Consider the following 21,324-nt stretch of genomic DNA (forward strand, 5'->3'; position numbering starts at 1 on the left):
ATGTATTCTAATCACGCTGCGTTTTGGTCTCCTCCGTACGACGAACGTGACAATACATATTATACCACACTACTACTTCACAATATACTATACCACTATACTACTGGTAGGGTTACAGTACCCTATATATTATACCACACTACTACTTCATAATATACTATGCCACTATAAAATATACTACACCACTGTATAATATTCTATACTACTAAATAATATACTATACTACCATACAACTATATCATATACTATAGTACTGTATAATATTCTATACCACTGCATAATATACTATACTACTAAATAATATACTATGCTACTAAATAATATACTATACTACTAAATAATATACTATACTACTAAATAATATACTATACCACTAAACAACTATATCATATACTATAGTACTGTATAATATACTATACCACTATTTAAAATACTATACCACTATACTACTGGTAGGGTTACAGTACCTCGTGTGGTTGTGGAACAGCCACTCCTTTCTGCACCAGTAGTTTGATGATCTCATAGTTGTTGGTGTGAGCTGCCAGAATGATGGGGGTGATGTCAGGAGTGAAGTCAGAGAACTGCTTGTCCAATAGGATCGGAGGAACCTGGAGAGAGGGCGGGGCAGAGGGAAAGCCAGGTAAGGATCAGTCAAGCAATCCATTCATCCACCAATCAACCAATCAATCAATCAATCAATCAACCAACCAACCAATAAATCAACTCATCAACCAATCATTCAATTAATCAATCAATCAATAAATCAATCATTCAACCCATCCATGTTAATACAGCTCTTGTGACATCAACAGTAGTCACAAAGTGCTTTACAGTAAACTGGCGAAGAGCAAGCAGAATCAGAGTGGATGAGGGGTATTCAGTGAGGAAGGGTGGAAGGGAGGGAGTTAACATATGGAATTGTTTTAAGAAAGTCGCACCATATATCATTTAGCAATTTGAATTCTAGTTTTAGGACTGCTGCATGTTTCACAGAAAAAAATGTAACAATAATTTGATAAAATATTGCATTTAGCCTTCATAACTATAGCCCATAGAAATACTTTGAATAACAAATTCATAATATATTCAAATGGCAAAACAAAAATGTATAATAAAAAAAGGTTTTGAAGTGTCTGTTCTAGGAAGAAATAAACATGTATATATTGTCACATATTTAACCACTTTGTTGACACAAAACTAAACTCAGCAAAAAAAGAAACGTCCTCTCACTGTCAACTGCGTTTATTTTCAGAGAATTTAACACGTGTAAATATTTGTATGAACAAAACAAGATTCAACAACTGAGACATAAACTAAACAAGTTCCACAGACATGTGACTAACAGAAATTTAATAAAGTGTCACTGAACAAAGGGTCAAAATCAAAAGTAACAGTCAGTATCTGGTGTGGCCATCAGCTGCATTAAGTACTGCAGTGCATCTCCTCCTCATGGACTGCACCAGATTTCCCAGTTCTTGCTGTGAGATGTTACAGTACTCTTCCACCAAGGCACCTGCAAGTTCCTGGACATTTCTGGGGGGAATGGCCCTAGCCCTCACCCTCTGATCCAACAGGTCCTAGAGGTGCTCAATGGGATTGAGATCCGGGCTCTTCGCTGGCCATGGCAGAACACTGACATTCCTGTCTTGCAGGAAATCACGCACAGAACAAGCAGTATGGCTGGTGGCATTGTCATGCTGGAGGGTCATGTCAGGATGAGCCTGCAGGAAGGGTACCACATGAGGGAGGAGGATGTCTTCCCTGTAACACAGCGTTGAGATTGCCTGCAATGACAACAAGCTCAGTCCGATGATGCTGTGACACACCGCCCCAGACCATGACGGACCCTCCACCTCCAAATCGATCCCGCTCCAGAGTACAGGCCTCTGTGTAACGCTCATTCCTTCAACGATAAATGTGATTCTGACCATCATCCCAGGGAGACAAAACCACGACTTGTCAGTGAAGAGCAGTTTTTGCCAGTCCTGTCTGGTTCAGCGATGGTGGGTTTGTGCCCATAGGTGACGCTGCTGCCAGTGATGTCTGGTGAGGACCTGCCTTCCAACAGGCCAACAAGCCCTCAGTCCAGCCTCTCTCAGCCTATTGTGGACAGTCACTGATGGAGGGATTGTGCGTTCCTGGTGTAACTCAGGCAGTTGTTGTTGCCATCCTGTTCCTGTCCCGCAGGTGTGATGCTCGGCCGCAGGTGTTGTTACAAGTGGTCTTCCACTGCGAGGACGATCAGCTGTCCTTCCTGTCTCCCTGTAGAGCTGTCTTAGGCATCTCAAAGTGCAGATATTGAATGTATTGCCCTGGCAGCTATCCTAAGGCACATTCAAGCAGATGAGCAGGGACCCTGGGGATCTTTCTTTTGGTGTTTTTCAGAGTCAGTAAAAAGGCCTCTTTAGTGTCCTAAGTTTTCATAACTGTGACCTTAATTGCCTACCGTCTGTAAGCTGTTAGTGTCTTAACGACCGTTCCACAGGTGCATGTTCATTACTTGTTTATGGTTCATTGAACAAGCATGAGAAAATTTACAATTAAGACCTGTGAAGTTATTTGGATATATTATTATTTTTACAAATGATCTTTGAAAGACAGGGTCCTGAAAAAGGGGCGTTTCTTTTTATGCTGAGTTTTACTTTACTATATTTCCATAAATATTTTAAAACGTACCTTGAAATGGGTCCTGTGATACTTGTGGGGGTCATAGAGCAAAACGGTGAACACCACCGTGTTCGTGGTGAGTCTCACCTTAGTCTCACCTATTAGTTTGTAACCCAAACAGTTCGGACACTAAAGACAGACGTTAGCACAGAGGCGGTACCAACTTCAGACATGTCCAGTGGCGCTTGTGGGGGTCGTGGAGCAAAAATGGAGAACACCATTGTGTTCGTGATTCAAACGGTTCACACGCTACAGATGTTTTCATGAGAAGACCGATTTTCGGGACGTCTCCTGCTCTGTTAAAACACCGCTGTAGCTCTGCCACTTTCCACCGGAGATGCGGAAGGCCGACATCTACTGCATCTTGCCATCTTGATGTAATGCATCACTAGCCACTTTAAACAATGCCACTTGTATATGTTTACATACCCTACATTACTCATCTCATATGTATATACTGTACTCAATACCATCTACTGTATCTTGCCTATGCCGCTCTATACCATCACTCATTCATATATATTTATGTACATATTCTTATTCATTCCTTTACACTTGTGTGTGTGTGTGTATAAGGTAGTTGTTGTGAAATTGTTAGGTTAGATTACTGGTAGGATATTACTGCATTTCACTACACTCGCATTAACATCTGCTAATCATGTGTATGTGACAAATCAAATTTGATTTGATTTGATTTGAGGTGGATTGAGAACCAGCCCATAGAAAAACCTCTCTCTTGCTAATTACACAGACAGACCTGGATGGGGACTATCTTACTACACAGACAGACCTGGATGGGGACTATCTTACTACACAGACCTGGATGGGGACTATCTTACTACACAGACAGACCTGGATGGGGACTATCTTTCTACACAGACAGACCTGGATGGGGACTATCTTACTACAGAGACAGACCTGAATGGGGACTATCTTACTACACAGACAGACCTGAATGGGGACTATCTTACTACACAGACAGACCTGGATGGCGACTATCTTACTACACAGACCTGGAAGGGGACTATCTTACTACACAGACAGACCTGGATCGGGACTATCTTACTACACAGAACTGGATGGGGACTATCTTACTACACAGACATACCTGAATGGGGACTATCTTACTACACAGACAGACCTGGATGGGGACTATCTTACTACACAGACAGATCTGGATGGGGACTATCTTACTACACAGACAGACCTGAATGGGGACTATCTTACTACACAGACAGACCTGGATGGGGACTATCTTTCTACACAGACAGACCTGGATGGGGACTATCTTACTACACAGACAGACCTGGATGGGGACTATCTTACTACAGAGACAGACCTGAATGAGGACTATCTTACTACACAGACAGACCTGAATGGGGACTATCTTACTAAACAGACAGACCTGAATGGGGACTATCTTACTACACAGACCTGGATGGGGACTATCTTACTACACAGACAGACCTGGATCGGGACTATCTTACTACACAGACCTGGATGGGGACTATCTTACTACACAGACATACCTGAATGGGGACTATCTTACTACACAGACAGACCTGGATGGGGACTATCTTTCTACACAGACAGACCTGGATGGGGACTATCTTACTACACAGACAGACCTGGATGGGGACTATCTTACTACACAGACAGACCTGGATGGGGACTATCTTACTACACAGACAGACCTGAATGGGGACTATCTTACTACACAGACAGACCTGAATGGGGACTATCTTACTACACAGACAGACCTGGATGGGGACTATCTTACTACACAGACAGACCTGGATGGGGACTATCTTACTACACAAACAGACCTGAATGGGGACTATCTTACTACACAGACAGACCTGAATGGGGACTATCTTACTACACAGACAGACCTGGATGGGGACTATCTTACTACACAGACAGATCTGGATGGGGACTATCTTACTACACAGACAGACCTGAATGGGGACTATCTTACTACACAGACAGACCTGAATGGGGACTATCTTACTACACAGACAGACCTGGATGGGGACTATCTTACTACACAGACAGACCTGAATGGGGACTATCTTACTACACAGACAGACCTGAATGGGGACTATCTTACTACACAGACAGACCTGAATGGGGACTATCTTACTACACAGACAGACCTGGATGGGGACTATCTTACTACACAGACAGATCTGGATGGGGACTATCTTACTACACAGACAGACCTTGATGATGACTAATTTATGGTGTTAATTCGATTGGGTGCGTCAATAGATTCTTTTTTTAACCATATACATCAAATGGTTCTGGGATTGATTGTTCTGGCCTGCACAGCCTATTTATTTATTCCTTTAATTTTGTACTGGTTGCAAGATTGAACAATACTCAGCCGACAGAGATGGCCGCCTCGCTTCGCGTTCCTAGGAAACTATGCAGTTTTTTGTTTTTTTACGTGTTATTTCTTACATTAGTACCCCAGGTCATCTTAGGTTTTATTACATACAGTCGAGAAGAACTACTGAATATAAGATCAGCGTCAACTCACCATCAGTACGACCAAGAATATGTTTTTCGCGACGCGGACCCTGTGTTCTGCCTTACAAACAGGACAACGGAGTGGATCCTATGCAGCGACCCAAAAAAACTCAAAAAGACTCCGAAAGAGAGGGAAACGAGGCGGTCTTCTGGTCAGACTCCGGAGACGGGCACACCGCGCACCACTCCCTAGCATTCTTCTTGCCAATGTCCAGTCTCTTGACAACAAGGTTGATGAAATCCGAGCAAAGGTAGCATTCCAGAGGGACATCAGAGACTGTAACGTCCTTTGCTTCACTGAAACATGGCTCACTGGAGAGACTCTATCCGAAGCGGTGCAGCCAACGGGTTTCTCCACGCATCGCGCTGACAGAAACAAACATCTTTCTGGTAAGAAGAGGGGCGGGGGCGTATGCCTCATGGCCGACGTGACATGGTGTGATGAAAGAAACATACAGGAACTCAAATCCTTCTGTTCACCTGATTTAGAATTCCTCACAATCAAATGTAGACCGCATTATCTAGCAAGAGAATTCTCTTCGATTATAATCACAGCCGTATATATACCCCCCCCCAAGCAGACACATCGATGGCTCTGAACGAACTTTATTTAACTCTCTGCAAACTGGAAACGATTTATCCGGAGGCTGCATTCATTGTAGCTGGGCATTTTAACAAGGCTAATCTGAAAACAAGACTCCCCAAATTTTATCAGCATATCGATTGCGCAACCAGGGGTGGAAAGACCTTGGATCATTGTTACTCTAACTTCCGCGATGCATATATGGCCCTGCCCCGCCCCCCTTTCGGAAAAGCTGACCACGACTCCATTTTGTTGATCCCTGCCTACAGACAGAAACTAAAACAAGAGGCTCCCACGCTGAGGTCTGTCCAACGCTGGTCCGACCAAGCTGACTCCACACTCCAAGACTGCTTCCATCACGTGGACTGGGAGATGTTTCGTATTGCGTCAGATAACAACATTGACGAATACGCTGATTCGGTGTGCGAGTTCATTAGAACGTGCGTTGAAGATGTCGTTCCCATAGCAACGATTAAAACATTCCCTAACCAGAAACCGTGGATTGATGGCAGCATTCGTGTGAAACTGAAAGCGCGAACCACTGCTTTTAATCAGGGCAAGGTGTCTGGTAACATGACCGAATACAAACAGTGCAGCTATTCCCTCCGCAAGGCTATCAAACAAGCTAAGCGCCAGTACAGAGACAAAGTAGAATCTCAATTCAACGGCTCAGACACAAGAGGCATGTGGCAGGGTCTACAGTCAATCACGGACTACAGGAAGAAATCCAGCCCAGTCACGGACCAGGATGTCTTGCTCCCAGGCAGACTAAATCACTTTTTTGCCCGCTTTGAGGACAATACAGTGCCACTGACACGGCCTGCAACGAAAACATGCGGTCTCTCCTTCACTGCAGCCGAGGTGAGTAAGACATTTAAACGTGTTAACCCTCGCAAGGCTGCAGGCCCAGACGGCATCCCCAGCCGCGCCCTCAGAGCATGCGCAGACCAGCTGGCCGGTGTGTTTACGGACATATTCAATCAATCCCTATACCAGTCTGCTGTTCCCACATGCTTCAAGAGGGCCACCATTGTTCCTGTTCCCAAGAAAGCTAAGGTAACTGAGCTAAACGACTACCGCCCCGTAGCACTCACATCCGTCATCATGAAGTGCTTTGAGAGACTAGTCAAGGACCATATCACCTCCACCCTACCTGACACCCTAGACCCACTCCAATTTGCTTACCGCCCAAATAGGTCCACAGACGATGCAATCTCAACCACACTGCACACTGCCCTAACCCATCTGGACAAGAGGAATACCTATGTGAGAATGCTGTTCATCGACTACAGCTCGGCATTCAACACCATAGTACCCTCCAAGCTCGTCATCAAGCTCGAGACCCTGGGTCTCGACCCCGCCCTGTGCAACTGGGTACTGGACTTCCTGACGGGCCGCCCCCAGGTGGTGAGGGTAGGCAACAACATCTCCTCCCCGCTGATCCTCAACACTGGGGCCCCACAAGGGTGCGTTCTGAGCCCTCTCCTGTACTCCCTGTTCACCCACGACTGCGTGGCCACGCACGCCTCCAACTCAATCATCAAGTTTGCGGACGACACAACAGTGGTAGGCTTGATTACCAACAACGACGAGACGGCCTACAGGGAGGAGGTGAGGGCCCTCGGAGTGTGGTGTCAGGAAAATAACCTCACACTCAACGTCAACAAAACTAAGGAGATGATTGTGGACTTCAGGAAACAGTAGAGGGAACACCCCCCTATCCACATCGATGGAACAGTAGTGGAGAGGGTAGCAAGTTTTAAGTTCCTCGGCATACACATCACAGACAAACTGAATTGGTCCACTCACACAGACAGCATTGTGAAGAAGGCGCAGCAGCGCCTCTTCAACCTCAGGAGGCTGAAGAAATTTGGCTTGTCACCAAAAGCACTCACAAACTTCTACAGATGCACAATCGAGAGCATCCTGGCGGGCTGTATCACCGCCTGGTATGGCAACTGCACCGCCCTCAACCGTAAGGCTCTCCAGAGGGTAGTGAGGTCTGCACAACGCATCACCGGGGGCAAACTACCTGCCCTCCAGGACACCTACACCACCCGATGTTACAGGAAGGCCATAAAGATCATCAAGGACATCAACCACCCGAGCCACTGCCTGTTCACTCCGCTATCATCCAGAAGGCGAGGTCAGTACAGGTGCATCAAAGCTGGGACCGAGAGACTGAAAAACAGCTTCTATCTCAAGGCCATCAGACTGTTAAACAGCCACCACTAACACTGAGTGGCTGCTGCCAACACACTGACACTGACTCAACTCCAGCCACTTTAATAATGGGAATTGATGGGAAATTATGTAAATATATCACTAGCCACTTTAAACAATGCTACCTTATATAATGTTACTTACCCTACATCTCATATGCATACGTATATACTGTACTCTATATCATCGACTGTATCCTTATGTAATACATGTATCACTAGCCACTTTAAACTATGCCACTTTGTTTACATACTCATCTCATTTGTACATACTGTACTCGATACCATCTACTGTATCTTGCCTATGCTGCTCTGTACCATCACTCATTCATATATCCTTATGTACATATTCTTTATCCCCTTACACTGTGTACAAGACAGTAGTTTTGGAATTGTTAGTTAGATTACTTGTTATTACTGCATTGTCGGAACTAGAAGCACAAGCATTTCGCTACACTCGCATTAACATCTGCTAACCATGTGTATGTGACAAATAAAATGTGATTTGATTTGATTTTGTGTTATACAGAGGAATATAGAGCACTCAGCACTGTGTTATAGAGAGGAATATAGAGCACTCAGCCCTGTGTTATAGAGAGGAATATAGAGCACTCAGCCCTGTGTTATGGAGAGGAATATAGCGCACCCAGCCCTGTCTTATAGAGAGGAATATAGAGCACCCAGCCCTGTGTTATGGAGATGAATATAGAGCACTCAGCCCTGTGTTATAGAGATGAATATAGAGCACTCAGCACTGTGTTATAGAAATGAATATAGAGCACTCAGTCCTGTGCTATAGAGATTAATATAGAGCACTCAGCCCTGTGTTATAGAGAGGAATATAGAGCACTCAGCCCTGTGTTATAGAGATTAATATAGAGCACTCAGCCCTGTGTTATAGAGATACACAGAGAGCACTCAGCCCTGTGTTATAGGGATGGACAGAGAGCACTCAGCCCTGTGTTATAGAGATACACAGAGAGCACTCAGCCCTGTGTTATAGAGATGAACAGAGAACAGTTAGCCCTGTGTTATAGAGATGAATATAGAGCACTCAGCCCTGTGTTATAGAGATGAACAGAGAACAGTCAGCCCTGTGTTATAGAGATACACAGAGAACAGTCAGCCCTGTGTTATAGAGATACACAGAGAACAGTCAGCCCTGTGTTATAGAGATACACAGAGAGCACTCAGCCCTGTGTTATAGAGATGAACAGAGAGCACTCAGCCCTGAGATATAGAGATGAACAGAGAACAGTCAGCCCTACGGATGAATGATCACCTGACATGTCATAATCCTTATAGAGGCAGTCAGCTGTAATTCCTGACCATGGCAGGAAGGTAATGGGAGTGAAAGGCAGTTGCTGACCAGCGATCCAGTCCATTATCCTTCCCTTATCTCTCTCTCTCTCTCTCTCTCTCTGATTTGAGCCTCCAACATGTAAGGTGTTGTTCCAAGGCAGTGTAGGTAAAAGCCCTTGAGGGAGTAAGATAACCTCTGGGATATAGTGAATAGGCGAACGCAGCCCCAGATCAGGACAAATCAGTGAGGCATGTTGCATACGCCTTGCTCTGGAACATTCCTTTCATTTCATATATTTTCTGACGGAATAATTTAGTTTAGGTACAAACTCAGTCTCTGATCGGCTTATCTCCTTCTTTCTAAAGCCCCTCAGATAACTGCTGTCACTCACACCGACTGGAAGACAGGAGTGTGTGTGGATGTGTGTAAAATAGCCTTTATTTTAATTAAAACATATTTTATCTGATCTCCCTTAATAATGGAGAGAGAGGGAAATAAAAATGAAGGAAAAAAGGAGGGAGAGAGGAAAATCAGGTGGTTGTCTTTTCCCATGGCTCTTTGGGCCCTGGTCAAGAGTAGTGCACTAAGGAGAAGAGTTCAGGTTGTCATTTGGGACACAGATGGGGTTATTAGTTACAGATGGGATTATTAGTTACAGACAGGGTTATTAGTTACAGACGGGGTTATTAGTTACAGATGGGGTTAATAGTTACAACCGGGGTTATTAGTTACAGATGGGGATATTAGTCACAGACGGGGTTATTAGTCACGGACTGCGTTATTATTCACAGTCATGGGTATTAGTCACAGACAGGGTTATTCGTCACAGATTAGTTATTAGTCACAGACGGGGTTATTAGTCACAGATGAGTTATTAGTCACAGACAGGGTTATTAGTCGCAGACAGGGTTATTAGTGGCAGACAGGGTTATTAGTCGCAGACAGGGTTATTAGTCGCAGACAGGGTTATTAGTCGCAGACAGGGTTATTAGTCACAGACAGGGTTAGTCGCAGACAGGGTTATTAGTCACAGACAGGGTTAGTCGCAGACAGGGTTATTAGTCACAGACAGGGTCAGTCACAGACAGGGTAAGTAACAGACAGGGTTATTAGTCACGGGTGGGGTTATTAGTCACAGACAGGGTTAGTCACAGACAGGGTAAGTCACAGACAGGGTTATTAGTCACGGGTGGGGTTATTAGTCACAGACAGGGTAAGTCACAGACAGGGTTATTAGTCACAGACAGGGTTATTAGTCACAGACAGGGTTAGTCACAGACAGGGTTAGTCACAGACAGGGTAAGTAACAGACAGGGTTATTAGTCATGGGTGGGGTTATTAGTCACAGACAGGGTTAGTCACAGACAGGGTTATTAGTCACAGACAGGGTTAGTCACAGACAGGGTTATTAGTCACAGACAGCGTTAGTCACAGACAGGGTAAGTCACAGACAGGGTAAGTCACAGACAGGGTTATTAGTCACAGACAGGGTAAGTCACAGACAGGGTTATTAGTCACAGACAGGGCTATTATAACTTGTTGTGATATCCCTTTCCTCAGCATGTCTATGTCAACCAGGGAAAATAAATCCACAGTGCCTTCACGTGGCGGCTGGGGCACATATCAAACGGCTCATCAGGTCTTGCTTGACTGATCTTTGAAAATATGCCACAAACACATCACAAACACATCCTCCACAACACATGTGGAGGAAAGTTCACATAGGTTTGATAGGATTTATCATCAAATAATCTACACCTAATGGCTGTACACCGACACAGACTGGGGGGGGGGGGGGGGGGGGTGTGTTTGTGTGTGTGTGCGCGTGTGCGCGTGTTGGTTTGGTCGGAGAGATGGTGCGTTATGCTAATAGCAGCGCAGGAATGAAACAAAATCATAGCCCACTCGTCCCTATAATGTTTATTCATTGCGTTGAGGACAGAAGAAGAGAGGCCTGCACAACATTGCTGATGAATATGAATGTAACCACACAGTGTGTGTGTGTGTGTGTGTGTGTGTGTGTGTGTGTGTGTGTGAAGAGGTGAGAGTATCTGTTAAGATCAAACAGTGTAGTGTTTCCCAAACCCAGGACCACCAAAGGGGGGCACGTTAAGCTGTGTAGTGTAAGGGGGGCACGTTAAGCTGTGTAGTGTAAGGGGGGCACGTTAAGCTGTGTAGTGTAAGGGGGGCACGTTAAGCTGTGTAGTGTAAGGGGGGCACGTTAAGCTGTGTAATGTAAGGGGGGCACGTTAAGCTGTGTAGTGTAAGGGGGGCACGTTAAGCTGTGTAGTGTAAGGGGGGCACGTTAAGCTGTGTAGTGTAAGGGGGGCACGTTAAGCTGTGTAGTGTAAGGGGGGCACGTTAAACTGTGTGGTGTAAGGGGGGCACGTTAAGCTGTGTAGTGTAAGGGGGGCACGTTAAGCTGTGTCGTGTAAGGGGGGCACGTTAAACTGTGTGGTGTAAGGGGGGCACGTTAAGCTGTGTAGTGTAAGGGGGGCACGTTAAGCTGTGTAGTGTAAGGGGGGCACGTTAAGCTGTGTCGTGTAAGGGGGGCACGTTAAGCTGTGTCGTGTAAGGGGGGGGACGTTAAGCTGTGTAGTGTAAGGGGGGCACGTTAAGCTGTGTAGTGTAAGGGGGGCACGTTAAGCTGTGTAGTGTAAGGGGGGCACGTTAAGCTGTGTCATGTAAGGGGGGCACGTTATGCTGTGTCGTGTAAGGGGGGCACGTTAAGCTGTGTCATGTAAGGGGGGCACGTTATGCTGTGTCGTGTAAGGGGGGCACGTTAAGCTGTGTCGTGTAAGGGGGGCACGTTAAGCTGTGTCGTGTAAGGGGGGCACGTTAAGCTGTGTAGTGTTAATGGGGCAAAAACCTAAACGTGCCCCCCTTAGGAAACCCTGGATTCGGGTGGTGTCCACCAACTCTGCACCAGAGGGTGATGAAATACCACTTCCTTATGTCATAAAATACATTTCACCTCGACAAATATGATTATTCATGTCATAAAGCATCTTCAAAGGGGTCGCAAAAAAAGGTACATTTGCATGACACGAGCCGAATTCTCTCCCCCTCTGTCCTCCAGACCTCTCTTCTCTAGTCCTCTGTTCTCTAGTCCTCTGTTCTCTAGCCCTCTGTTCTCTCCCCCTCTGTTCTCTAGCCCTCTGTTCTCTAGCCCTCTGTTCTCTAGTCCTCTGTTCTCTAGCCCTCTGTTCTCTCCCCTTCTGTTCTCTCCCCCTCTGTTCTCTAGCCCTCTGTTCTCTAGCCCTCTGTTCTCTAGTCCTCTGTTCTCTAGCCCTCTGTTCTCTCCCCCTCTGTTCTCTCCCCCTCTGTTCTCTAGTCCTCTGTTCTCTAGCCCTCTGTTCTCTAGCCCCCTGAGAAAATCTTTTTTTAAAAATATTTAAAAAAGAGAACAGGAATTTTGAATGAATATGAAACGTGTACACCAAAATATGAAAATACTTCAATGCTAAATGTATCCAAATCAACATCTTGTCTCTACTTTCTTTTAAGTCCTGTGGATTTGAGAAGAAACATGATGAGCTTAACGGTCGAGCCTGTCAGGTAACCAGTAGTCAGAATCAAGCTTGCCTGACGAGATTCGATTTTCATTTTTCTCTCCGGCCTCCAATGATTTAGTTACCCTAATTCTGGCTATACAACAAGGGTAAACAATCCAATAACTTTGTAAAAAGTAACAGGTTATAATACACTTGAGGTTTGGAGGAATAGGTTTCTCAGAAGATTATCCTCACCAGTGGTGTAGTCCCGTACCCCTTCAAACATTCAACCTCCAGCTGTACGTACCCCCTCTAGCACCAGGGTCAGCACACTCTCAAATGTTTTTTTTTGTTGCCATCATTGTAAGCAAACCACACACACACACACACACACACACACACACACACACACACACACACACACACACACACACACACACACACACACACACACACACACACACACACACACACACACTACTATACATTTATTAAACATGAGTGAGTCTTTGTCACACCCTGGATCATGGGAAGTGACAAAGAGCTCTTATAGGACCAGGGCACAAATAATAATATAATAATTATCAATCATTTTGCTCTTTATTTTACATATAAAACCTTATTTGTTCATTGAACATTGTGAATAGGGGTATGTTTGAAAGCACATAACTCTGCAATGTTGGGTTGTATTGGAGAGAGTCTCAGTTATAAATCCTTTTCCATAAACATTCTGTGCCTGTATTAGTTATCATGCTAGTGAGGGCCAAGAATCCACTCTCACATAGGTATGTGGTTACAAAGGGCATCAGTGTCTTAACAGCGCGATTTGTCAAGGCAGGTTACTCTGAGCACAGTCCAATCCAGGAATCTGGCAGTGGCTTCTGATTAAATTCAATTTTCACAGAGCCACTTATTGCAATTTCGATGAGGCTCTCTTGTTCAGATATCGGTAAGTGGACTGGAGGCAGGGCATGAAAGGGATAACAAATCCAGTTGTTTGTGTCATCTGTTTTGGGAAAGTACCTGCGTAATTGCGCACCCAAATCACTCAGGTGCTTCACTATATCACATTTGACATTGTCTGTAAGCTTGAGTTTATTTGCACATAAAAAAGTCATACAATGATGGAAAGACCTGTGTGTTGTCCTTGTTAATGCAGACAGAGAAGAGCTCCAACTTCTTAATCATAGCCTCAATTTTGTCCCGCACATTGAATATAGTTGCAGAGAGTCCCTGTAATCCTAGATTCAGTTCACTCAGGTGAGAAAAAACAACACCCAGATAGTCCAGTCGTGTGAGAAACAACATCACCCAGAGAGGCCAGTCGTGTGAGAAACAACATCACCCAGACAGGCAAGTCGTGTGAGAAACAACATCACCCAGACAGGCAAGTCGTGTGAGAAACAACATCACCCAGACACGCAAGTCGTGTGAGAAACAACATCACCCAGACAGGCAAGTCGTGTGAGAAACAACATCACCCAGACAGGCAAGTCGTGTGAGAAACAACATCACCCAGACAGGCAAGTCGTGTGAGAAAAAACATCACCCAGATAGGCCAGTCGTGTGAGAAACAACATCACCCAGATAGGCCAGTCGTGTGAGAAAAAACATCACCCAGATAGGCCAGTCGTGTGAGAAACAACATCACCCAGATAGGCCAGTCGTGTGAGAAACCACATCACCCAGACAGGCAAGTCGTGTGAGAAACAACATCACCCAGACAGGCAAGTCGTGTGAGAAACAACATCACCCAGACAGGCAAGTCGTGTGAGAAACAACATCACCCAGACAGGCAAGTCGTGTGAGAAACAACATCACCCAGATAGGCCAGTCGTGTGAGAAACAACATCACCCAGACAGGCCAGTCGTCTGAGAAACAACATCACCCAGACAGGCAAGTCGTGTGAGAAACAACATCACCCAGACAGGCCAGTCGTGTGAGAAACAACATCACCCAGACAGGCAAGTCGTGTGAGAAACAACATCACCCAGACAGGCAAGTCGTCTGAGAAACAACATCACCCAGATAGGCCAGTCGTGTGAGAAACAACATCACCCAGACAGGCAAGTCGTGTGAGAAACAACATCACCCAGACAGGCAAGTCGTCTGAGAAACAACATCACCCAGATAGGCCAGTCGTGTGAGAAACAACATCACCCAGACAGGCCAGTCGTCTGAGAAACTCATGATCTTGCAAGCGGTCAGACAAGTGGAAAAACTGTGGTCGATCAAATAAACTTAAAGTTCGTCTCTCAAATAAAAAAATGTTCTGAATACTTTGCCCCCTGATAACCAGCTGACTTCTGTATGTTGTAAAAGCGTTACATGGTCGCTGCCCCTATCATTACATAGTGCAGAAAATACATGACAGTCTTGCTTTAACAAAGTTAACCATTTTCACTGTAGTGTCCAAATCGCCTTTCAAGCTGTCAGGAATTCCTTTGGCAGCAAGTGCCTCTCGGTGGATACTGCAGTGTACCCAATTGGCTTTGGGAGCAACTGCTTGCACGTCACCACTCCACTATGTCTCCCTGTCCTGGCTTTTGCAACACATCTTGACCACCAAAGTCCATCTGATGTCAAAAAAGCAGTTCAATACTTTAAAACATATACCAGGACAATCTCCTGTTGTCCTGGTTTCCAGAAGAGGATGTCTTCCTTAATTGACCCCACATAAATGCAACAGACATATAGCAGGAGATGTGCCAGGCCCGCCATGTCTGTTGACTCATCCAGCTGTAACAGACATATACCAGGAGCAGTGCCAGGCCTGTTGACTCATCCAGCTGTAACAGACATATACCAGGAGCTGTGCCAGGCCCTCCACATCTGTTGACTCATCCAGCTGTAACGCATATAATTCACTGGCTTGTATGCGAAGCAGTAATTGTTTCAAAACATCTCCTGCCATGTGACTGATACGTTGTGAAACAGTGTTGATTGATGAAGGCATTGTCTGTATAGTTTTTAGGGGCCTTTTCCCCCAGCATTGTCCCAGTCAGATCCACAGCAGCAGGAAGAATGAAGTCCTCAACAATAGTATGGGGCTTGCCTGTCCTGGCCACTCGGTAGCTCACCATATAAGACACTTCTTATTAAATGGTATCTGTTATACATGTCTTACTACTTGAAAGTCTTCTTAGTTCTCGTTTAAAAAAAAACTCCCGTGGCTTATTTTTCAAATTGGCGTGTTTTGTTTCTAAATGTCTGCGCAAGAGTGAACGTTTCACAGAGTTGTGAGATAGCACTTTTGCACATATAACACACTGTGGCTGAGGAAAGGCACTACTCCCAATATTCACTACCGTTCAAAAGTCTGGGGTCACTTATAAATGTCCTTGTTTTTTAAAGAAAAGCACATTTTTGGTCCATTAAAATAACATCAAATTGATCAAAATACAGTGTAGACATTGTTCATGTTGTAAATGACTATTGTAGCTGGAAACGGCTGATTTTTAATGGAATATCTACATAGGCGTCAAGAGGCCCATTATCAACAACCTGGTGTCCCAGGTCTAAATCAGTCCCCGATTAGAGGAGAATCACCCACCTGGTGTCCCTGGTCTAAATCAGTCCCTGATTAGAGCAGAATCACCCACCTGGTGTCTCAGGTCTAAATCAGTACCTGATTAGAGGAGAATCACCCACCTGGTGTCCCAGGTCTAAATCAGTCCCTAAATAAAGGAGAAACACCCACCTGGTGTCCCAGGTCTAAATCAGTCGCTGATTAGAGGAGAATCACCCACCTGGTGTCCCAGGTCTAAATCAGTCCCCGATTAGAGGAGAATCAACAACCTGGTGTCCCAGGTCTAAATCAGTCCCCGATTAGAGGAGAATCAACAACCTGGTGTCCCAGGTCTAAATCAGTCCCTGATTGGAGGAGAATAAACCACCTGGTGTCCCAGGTCTAAATCAGTCCCTGATTAGAGGAGAATCACCCACCTGGTGTCCCAGGTCTAAATCAGTCCCTGGTTAAAGGAGAATCTACAACCTGGTGTCCCAGGTCTAAATCAGTCTCTTATTAGAGGAGAACCAACAACCTGGTATCTCAGGTCTAAGTCAGTCCCTGATTAGAGGAGAACCAACAACCTGGTGTCCTAGGTCTAAATCAGTCTCTGATTAGAGGAGAATCAACAACCTGGTGTCCTAGGTCTAAATCAGTCTCTGATTAGAGGCGAATAATCAACAACCTGGTGTCCCAGGTCTAAATCAGTCCCTGATTAGAGGAGAATAATCAACAACCTGCTGTCCCAGGTGTAAATCAGTCCCTGACTAGAGGAGAATCACCCACCTGGTGTCCCAGGTCTAAATCAGTCCCTGGTTAGAGGAGAATCAACAACCTGGTGTCTCAGGTCTAAATCAGTCCCTGGTTAGAGGGGAATCACCCACCTGGTGTCCCAGGTCTAAATCAGTCCCTGGTTAGAGGAGAATCAACAACCTGGTGTCTCAGGTCTAAATCAGTCCCTGGTTAGAGGAGAATCACCCACCTGGTGTCCCTGGTCTAAATCAGTCCCTGACTAGAGGGGAACAATGAAAACATGCACTGGAACTGGCTTCCAGGTCCAGCGTTGAGTTTAACAGTGTTGTTATTACTGCATTGAAAAATGCGCTCTCCCCCTCTGTTCTCTAGCCCTCTGTTCTCTAGCCCTCTGTTCTCTCCCCCTCTGTTCTCTAACCCCTCTGTTCTCTAACCCCTCTGTTCTCTAGTCCTCTGTTCTCTAACCTCTCTGTTCTCTAGCCCTCTGTTCTCTAGCCCTCTGTTCTCTCCCCCTCTGTTCTCTAGTCCTCTGTTCTCTAGTCCTCTGTTCTCTAGCCCTCTGTTCTCTCCCCCTCTGTTCTCTCCCCCTCTGTTCTCTCCCCCTCTGTTCTCTAGTCCTCTGTTCTCTAGCCCTCTGTTCTCTAGCCCTCTGTTCTCTAGCCCTCTGTTCTCTCCCCACCTGTTCTCTCCCCCTCTGTTCTCTAGTCCTCTGTTCTCTAGTCCTCTGTTCTCTAGCCCTCTGTTCTCTAGTCCTCTGTTCTCTCCCCCTCTGTTCTCTCCCCCTCTGTTCTCTAGTCCTCTGTTCACTCCCCCTCTGTTCTCTCCCCCTCTGTTCTCTCCCCCCCTGTTCTCTAGTCCTCTATTCTATAGTCCTCTGTTTTCTCCCCCTCTGTTCACTCCCCCTCTGTTTTCTCCCCCTCTGTTCTCTCCCCCTCTGTTCTCTCCCCCTCTGTTCTCTAGCCCTCTGTTCTCTCCCCCTCTGTTCTCTAGCCCTCTGTTCTCTCCCCCTCTGTTCTCTAGCCCTCTGTCCTCTAGTCCTCTGTTCTCTCCCCCTCTGTTCTCTAGCCCTCTGTTCTCTCCCCCTCTGTTCTCTCCCCCTCTGTCCTCTAGTCCTCTGTTCACTCCCCCTCTGTCCTCTAGTCCTCTGTTCTCTCCCCCTCTGTCCTCTAGCCCTCTGTTCTCTCCCCCTCTGTTCTCTCCCCCTCTGTTCTCTCCCCCTCTGTCCTCTAGTCCTCTGTTCTCTAGCCCTCTGTTCTCTCCCCCTCTGTTCTCTCCCCCTCTGTCCTCTAGACCTCTCTTCTCTAGTCCTCTGTTCTCTAGGACTCTGTTCTCTCCCCCTCTGTTCTCTCCCCCTCTGTTCGCTCCCCCTCTGTTCTCTAGTCCTCTGTTCTCTAGCCCTCTGTTCTCTAGCCCTCTGTTCTCTAGCCCTCTGTTCTCTCCCCATCTGTTCTCTCCCCCTCTGTTCTCTAGTCCTCTGTTCTCTAGTCCTCTGTTCTCTAGCCCTCTGTTCTCTAGTCCTCTGTTCACTCCCCCTCTGTTCTCTCCCCCTCTGTTCTCTCCCCCCCTGTTCTCTAGTCCTCTGTTCTCTAGTCCTCTGTTTTCTCCCCCTCTGTTCTCTCCACCTCTGTTTTCTCCCCCTCTGTTCTCTCCCCCCCTGTTCTCTCCCCCTCTGTTCTCTCCCCCCCTGTTCTCTAGTCCTCTGTTCTCTAGCCCTCTGTTCTCTCCCCCTCTGTTCTCTAGCCCTCTGTTCTCTCCCCCTCTGTTCTCTAGCCCTCTGTCCTCTAGTCCTCTGTTCTCTCCCCCTCTGTCCTCTAGTCCTCTGTTCTCTCCCCCTCTGTCCTCTAGTCCTCTGTTCTCTAGCCCTCTGTTCTCTCCCCGTCTGTTCTCTCCCCCTCTGTCCTCTAGTCCTCTGTTCTCTAGCCCTCTGTTCTCTCCCCGTCTGTTCTCTCCCCCTCTGTTCTCTAGCCCTCGGTTTTCTCCCCCTCTTATCTCTCCCCCTCTGTTCTCTAGCCCTCTGTTCTCTCCCCGTCTGTTCTCTCCCCCTCTGTCCTCTAGTCCTCTGTTCTCTAGCCCTCTGTTCTCTCCCCGTCTGTTCTCTCCCCCTCTGTTCTCTAGCCCTCTGTTTTCTCCCCCTCTTATCTCTCCCCCTCTGTCCTCTAGTCCTCTGTTCTCTAGCCCTCTGTCCTCTAGTCCTCTGGTCTCTAGTCCTCTCTTCTCTCCCCCTCTGTCCTCTAGACCTCTGTTCTCTAGCCCTCTGTCCTCTAGTCCTCTGTCCTTTAGTCCCCTGTTCTCTAGCCCTCTGTCCTTTAGTCCTCTGTTCTATAGCCCTCTGTCCTCTAGTCCTCTTCCCTCTAGTCCTCTGTTCTCTAGCCCTCTGTCCTCTAGCCCTCTGTTCTCTAGCCCTCTGTCCTCTAGTCCTCTGTCCTCTAGCCCTCTGTCCTCTAGTCCTCTGTCCTCTAGTCATCTGTTCTCTAGCCCTCTGTCCTCTAGCCCTCTGTTCTCTAGCCCTCTGTCCTCTAGCCCTCTGTCCTCTAGCCCTATGTCCTCTAGTCCTCTGTCCTCTAGCCCTCTGTTCTCTAGCCCTCTGTCCTCTAGTCCTCTGTTCTCTAGCCCTCTGTTCTCTCCCCGTCTGTTCTCTCCCCCTCTGTCCTCTAGTCCTCTGTTCTCTAGCCCTCTGTTCTCTCCCCGTCTGTTCTCTCCCCCTCTGTTCTCTAGCCCTCTGTTTTCTCCCCCTCTTATCTCTCCCCCTCTGTCCTCTGGTCCTCTGTTCTCTAGCCCTCTGTCCTCTAGTCCTCTGGTCTCTAGTCCTCTCTTCTCTCCCCCTCTGTCCTCTAGTCCTCTGTTCTCTAGCCCTCTGTCCTCTAGTCCTCTTCCCTCTAGTCCTCTGTTCTCTAGCCCTCTGTCCTCTAGCCCTCTGTTCTCTAGCCCTCTGTCCTCTAGTCCTCTGTCCTCTAGCCCTCTGTCCTCTAGTCCTCTGTCCTCTAGTAATCTGTTCTCTAGCCCTCTGTCCTCTAGCCCTCTGTTCTCTAGCCCTCTGTCCTCTAACCCTCTGTCCTCTAGCCCTATGTCCTCTAGTCCTCTGTCCTCTAGCCCTCTGTTCTCTCCCCCTCTGTTCTCTAGCCCTCTGTTTTCTCCCCCTCTTATCTCTCCCCCTCTGTCCTCTAGTCCTCTGTTCTCTAGCCCTCTGTCCTCTAGTCCTCTGGTCTCTAGTCCTCTCTTCTCTCCCCCTCTGTCCTCTAGACCTCTGTTCTCTAGCCCTCTGTCCTCTAGTCCTCTGTCCTTTAGTCCCCTGTTCTCTAGCCCTCTGTCCTTTAGTCCTCTGTTCTATAGCCCTCTGTCCTCTAGTCCTCTTCCCTCTAGTCCTCTGTTCTCTAGCCCTCTGTCCTCTAGCCCTCTGTTCTCTAGCCCTCTGTCCTCTAGTCCTCTGTCCTCTAGCCCTCTGTCCTCTAGTCCTCTGTCCTCTAGTCATCTGTTCTCTAGCCCTCTGTCCTCTAGCCCTCTGTTCTCTAGCCCTCTGTCCTCTAGCCCTCTGTCCTCTAGCCCTATGTCCTCTAGTCCTCTGTCCTCTAGCCCTCTGTTCTCTAGCCCTCTGTCCTCTAGTCCTCTGTTCTCTAGCCCTCTGTTCTCTCCCCGTCTGTTCTCTCCCCCTCTGTCCTCTAGTCCTCTGTTCTCTAGCCCTCTGTTCTCTCCCCGTCTGTTCTCTCCCCCTCTGTTCTCTAGCCCTCTGTTTTCTCCCCCTCTTATCTCTCCCCCTCTGTCCTCTGGTCCTCTGTTCTCTAGCCCTCTGTCCTCTAGTCCTCTGGTCTCTAGTCCTCTCTTCTCTCCCCCTCTGTCCTCTAGTCCTCTGTTCTCTAGCCCTCTGTCCTCTAGTCCTCTTCCCTCTAGTCCTCTGTTCTCTAGCCCTCTGTCCTCTAGCCCTCTGTTCTCTAGCCCTCTGTCCTCTAGTCCTCTGTCCTCTAGCCCTCTGTCCTCTAGTCCTCTGTCCTCTAGTAATCTGTTCTCTAGCCCTCTGTCCTCTAGCCCTCTGTTCTCTAGCCCTCTGTCCTCTAACCCTCTGTCCTCTAGCCCTATGTCCTCTAGTCCTCTGTCCTCTAGCCCTCTGTTCTCTAGCCCTCTGTCCTCTAGTCCTCTGTCCTCTAGTCATCTGTTCTCTAGCCCTCTGTCCTCTAGCCCTCTGTTCTCTAGCCCTCTGTCCTCTAGCCCCATGTCCTCTAGCCCTATGTCCTCTAGTCCTCTGTCCTCTAGCCCTCTGTTCTCTAGC

The 21,324-nt window shown here is 47.0% G+C and overlaps 2 protein-coding genes across 2 annotated transcripts in view; one reads left to right on the forward strand and one right to left on the reverse strand.

Annotated features, from left to right (window-relative positions):
* The window catches only part of LOC139388601 (regulatory factor X-associated protein), a 1,150,577-nt gene that overhangs the window by 562,601 nt on the left and 566,652 nt on the right, over positions 1-21,324 (forward strand). The gene's annotated exons all lie outside the window — the stretch shown is intronic.
* LOC139387954 (transient receptor potential cation channel, subfamily C, member 4a) overlaps positions 1-21,324 on the reverse strand; it is a 128,308-nt gene that overhangs the window by 91,123 nt on the left and 15,861 nt on the right. The window contains exon 3 of the mRNA XM_071134355.1: positions 468-608. Within this exon, the coding sequence (XP_070990456.1) occupies positions 468-608 (141 nt within the window). The remainder of the gene's footprint in view (positions 1-467; positions 609-21,324) is intronic.

Source organism: Oncorhynchus clarkii, chromosome 29 (genome assembly GCF_045791955.1).
Source record: "Oncorhynchus clarkii lewisi isolate Uvic-CL-2024 chromosome 29, UVic_Ocla_1.0, whole genome shotgun sequence".
NCBI classification, from domain to species: domain Eukaryota; kingdom Metazoa; phylum Chordata; class Actinopteri; order Salmoniformes; family Salmonidae; genus Oncorhynchus; species Oncorhynchus clarkii.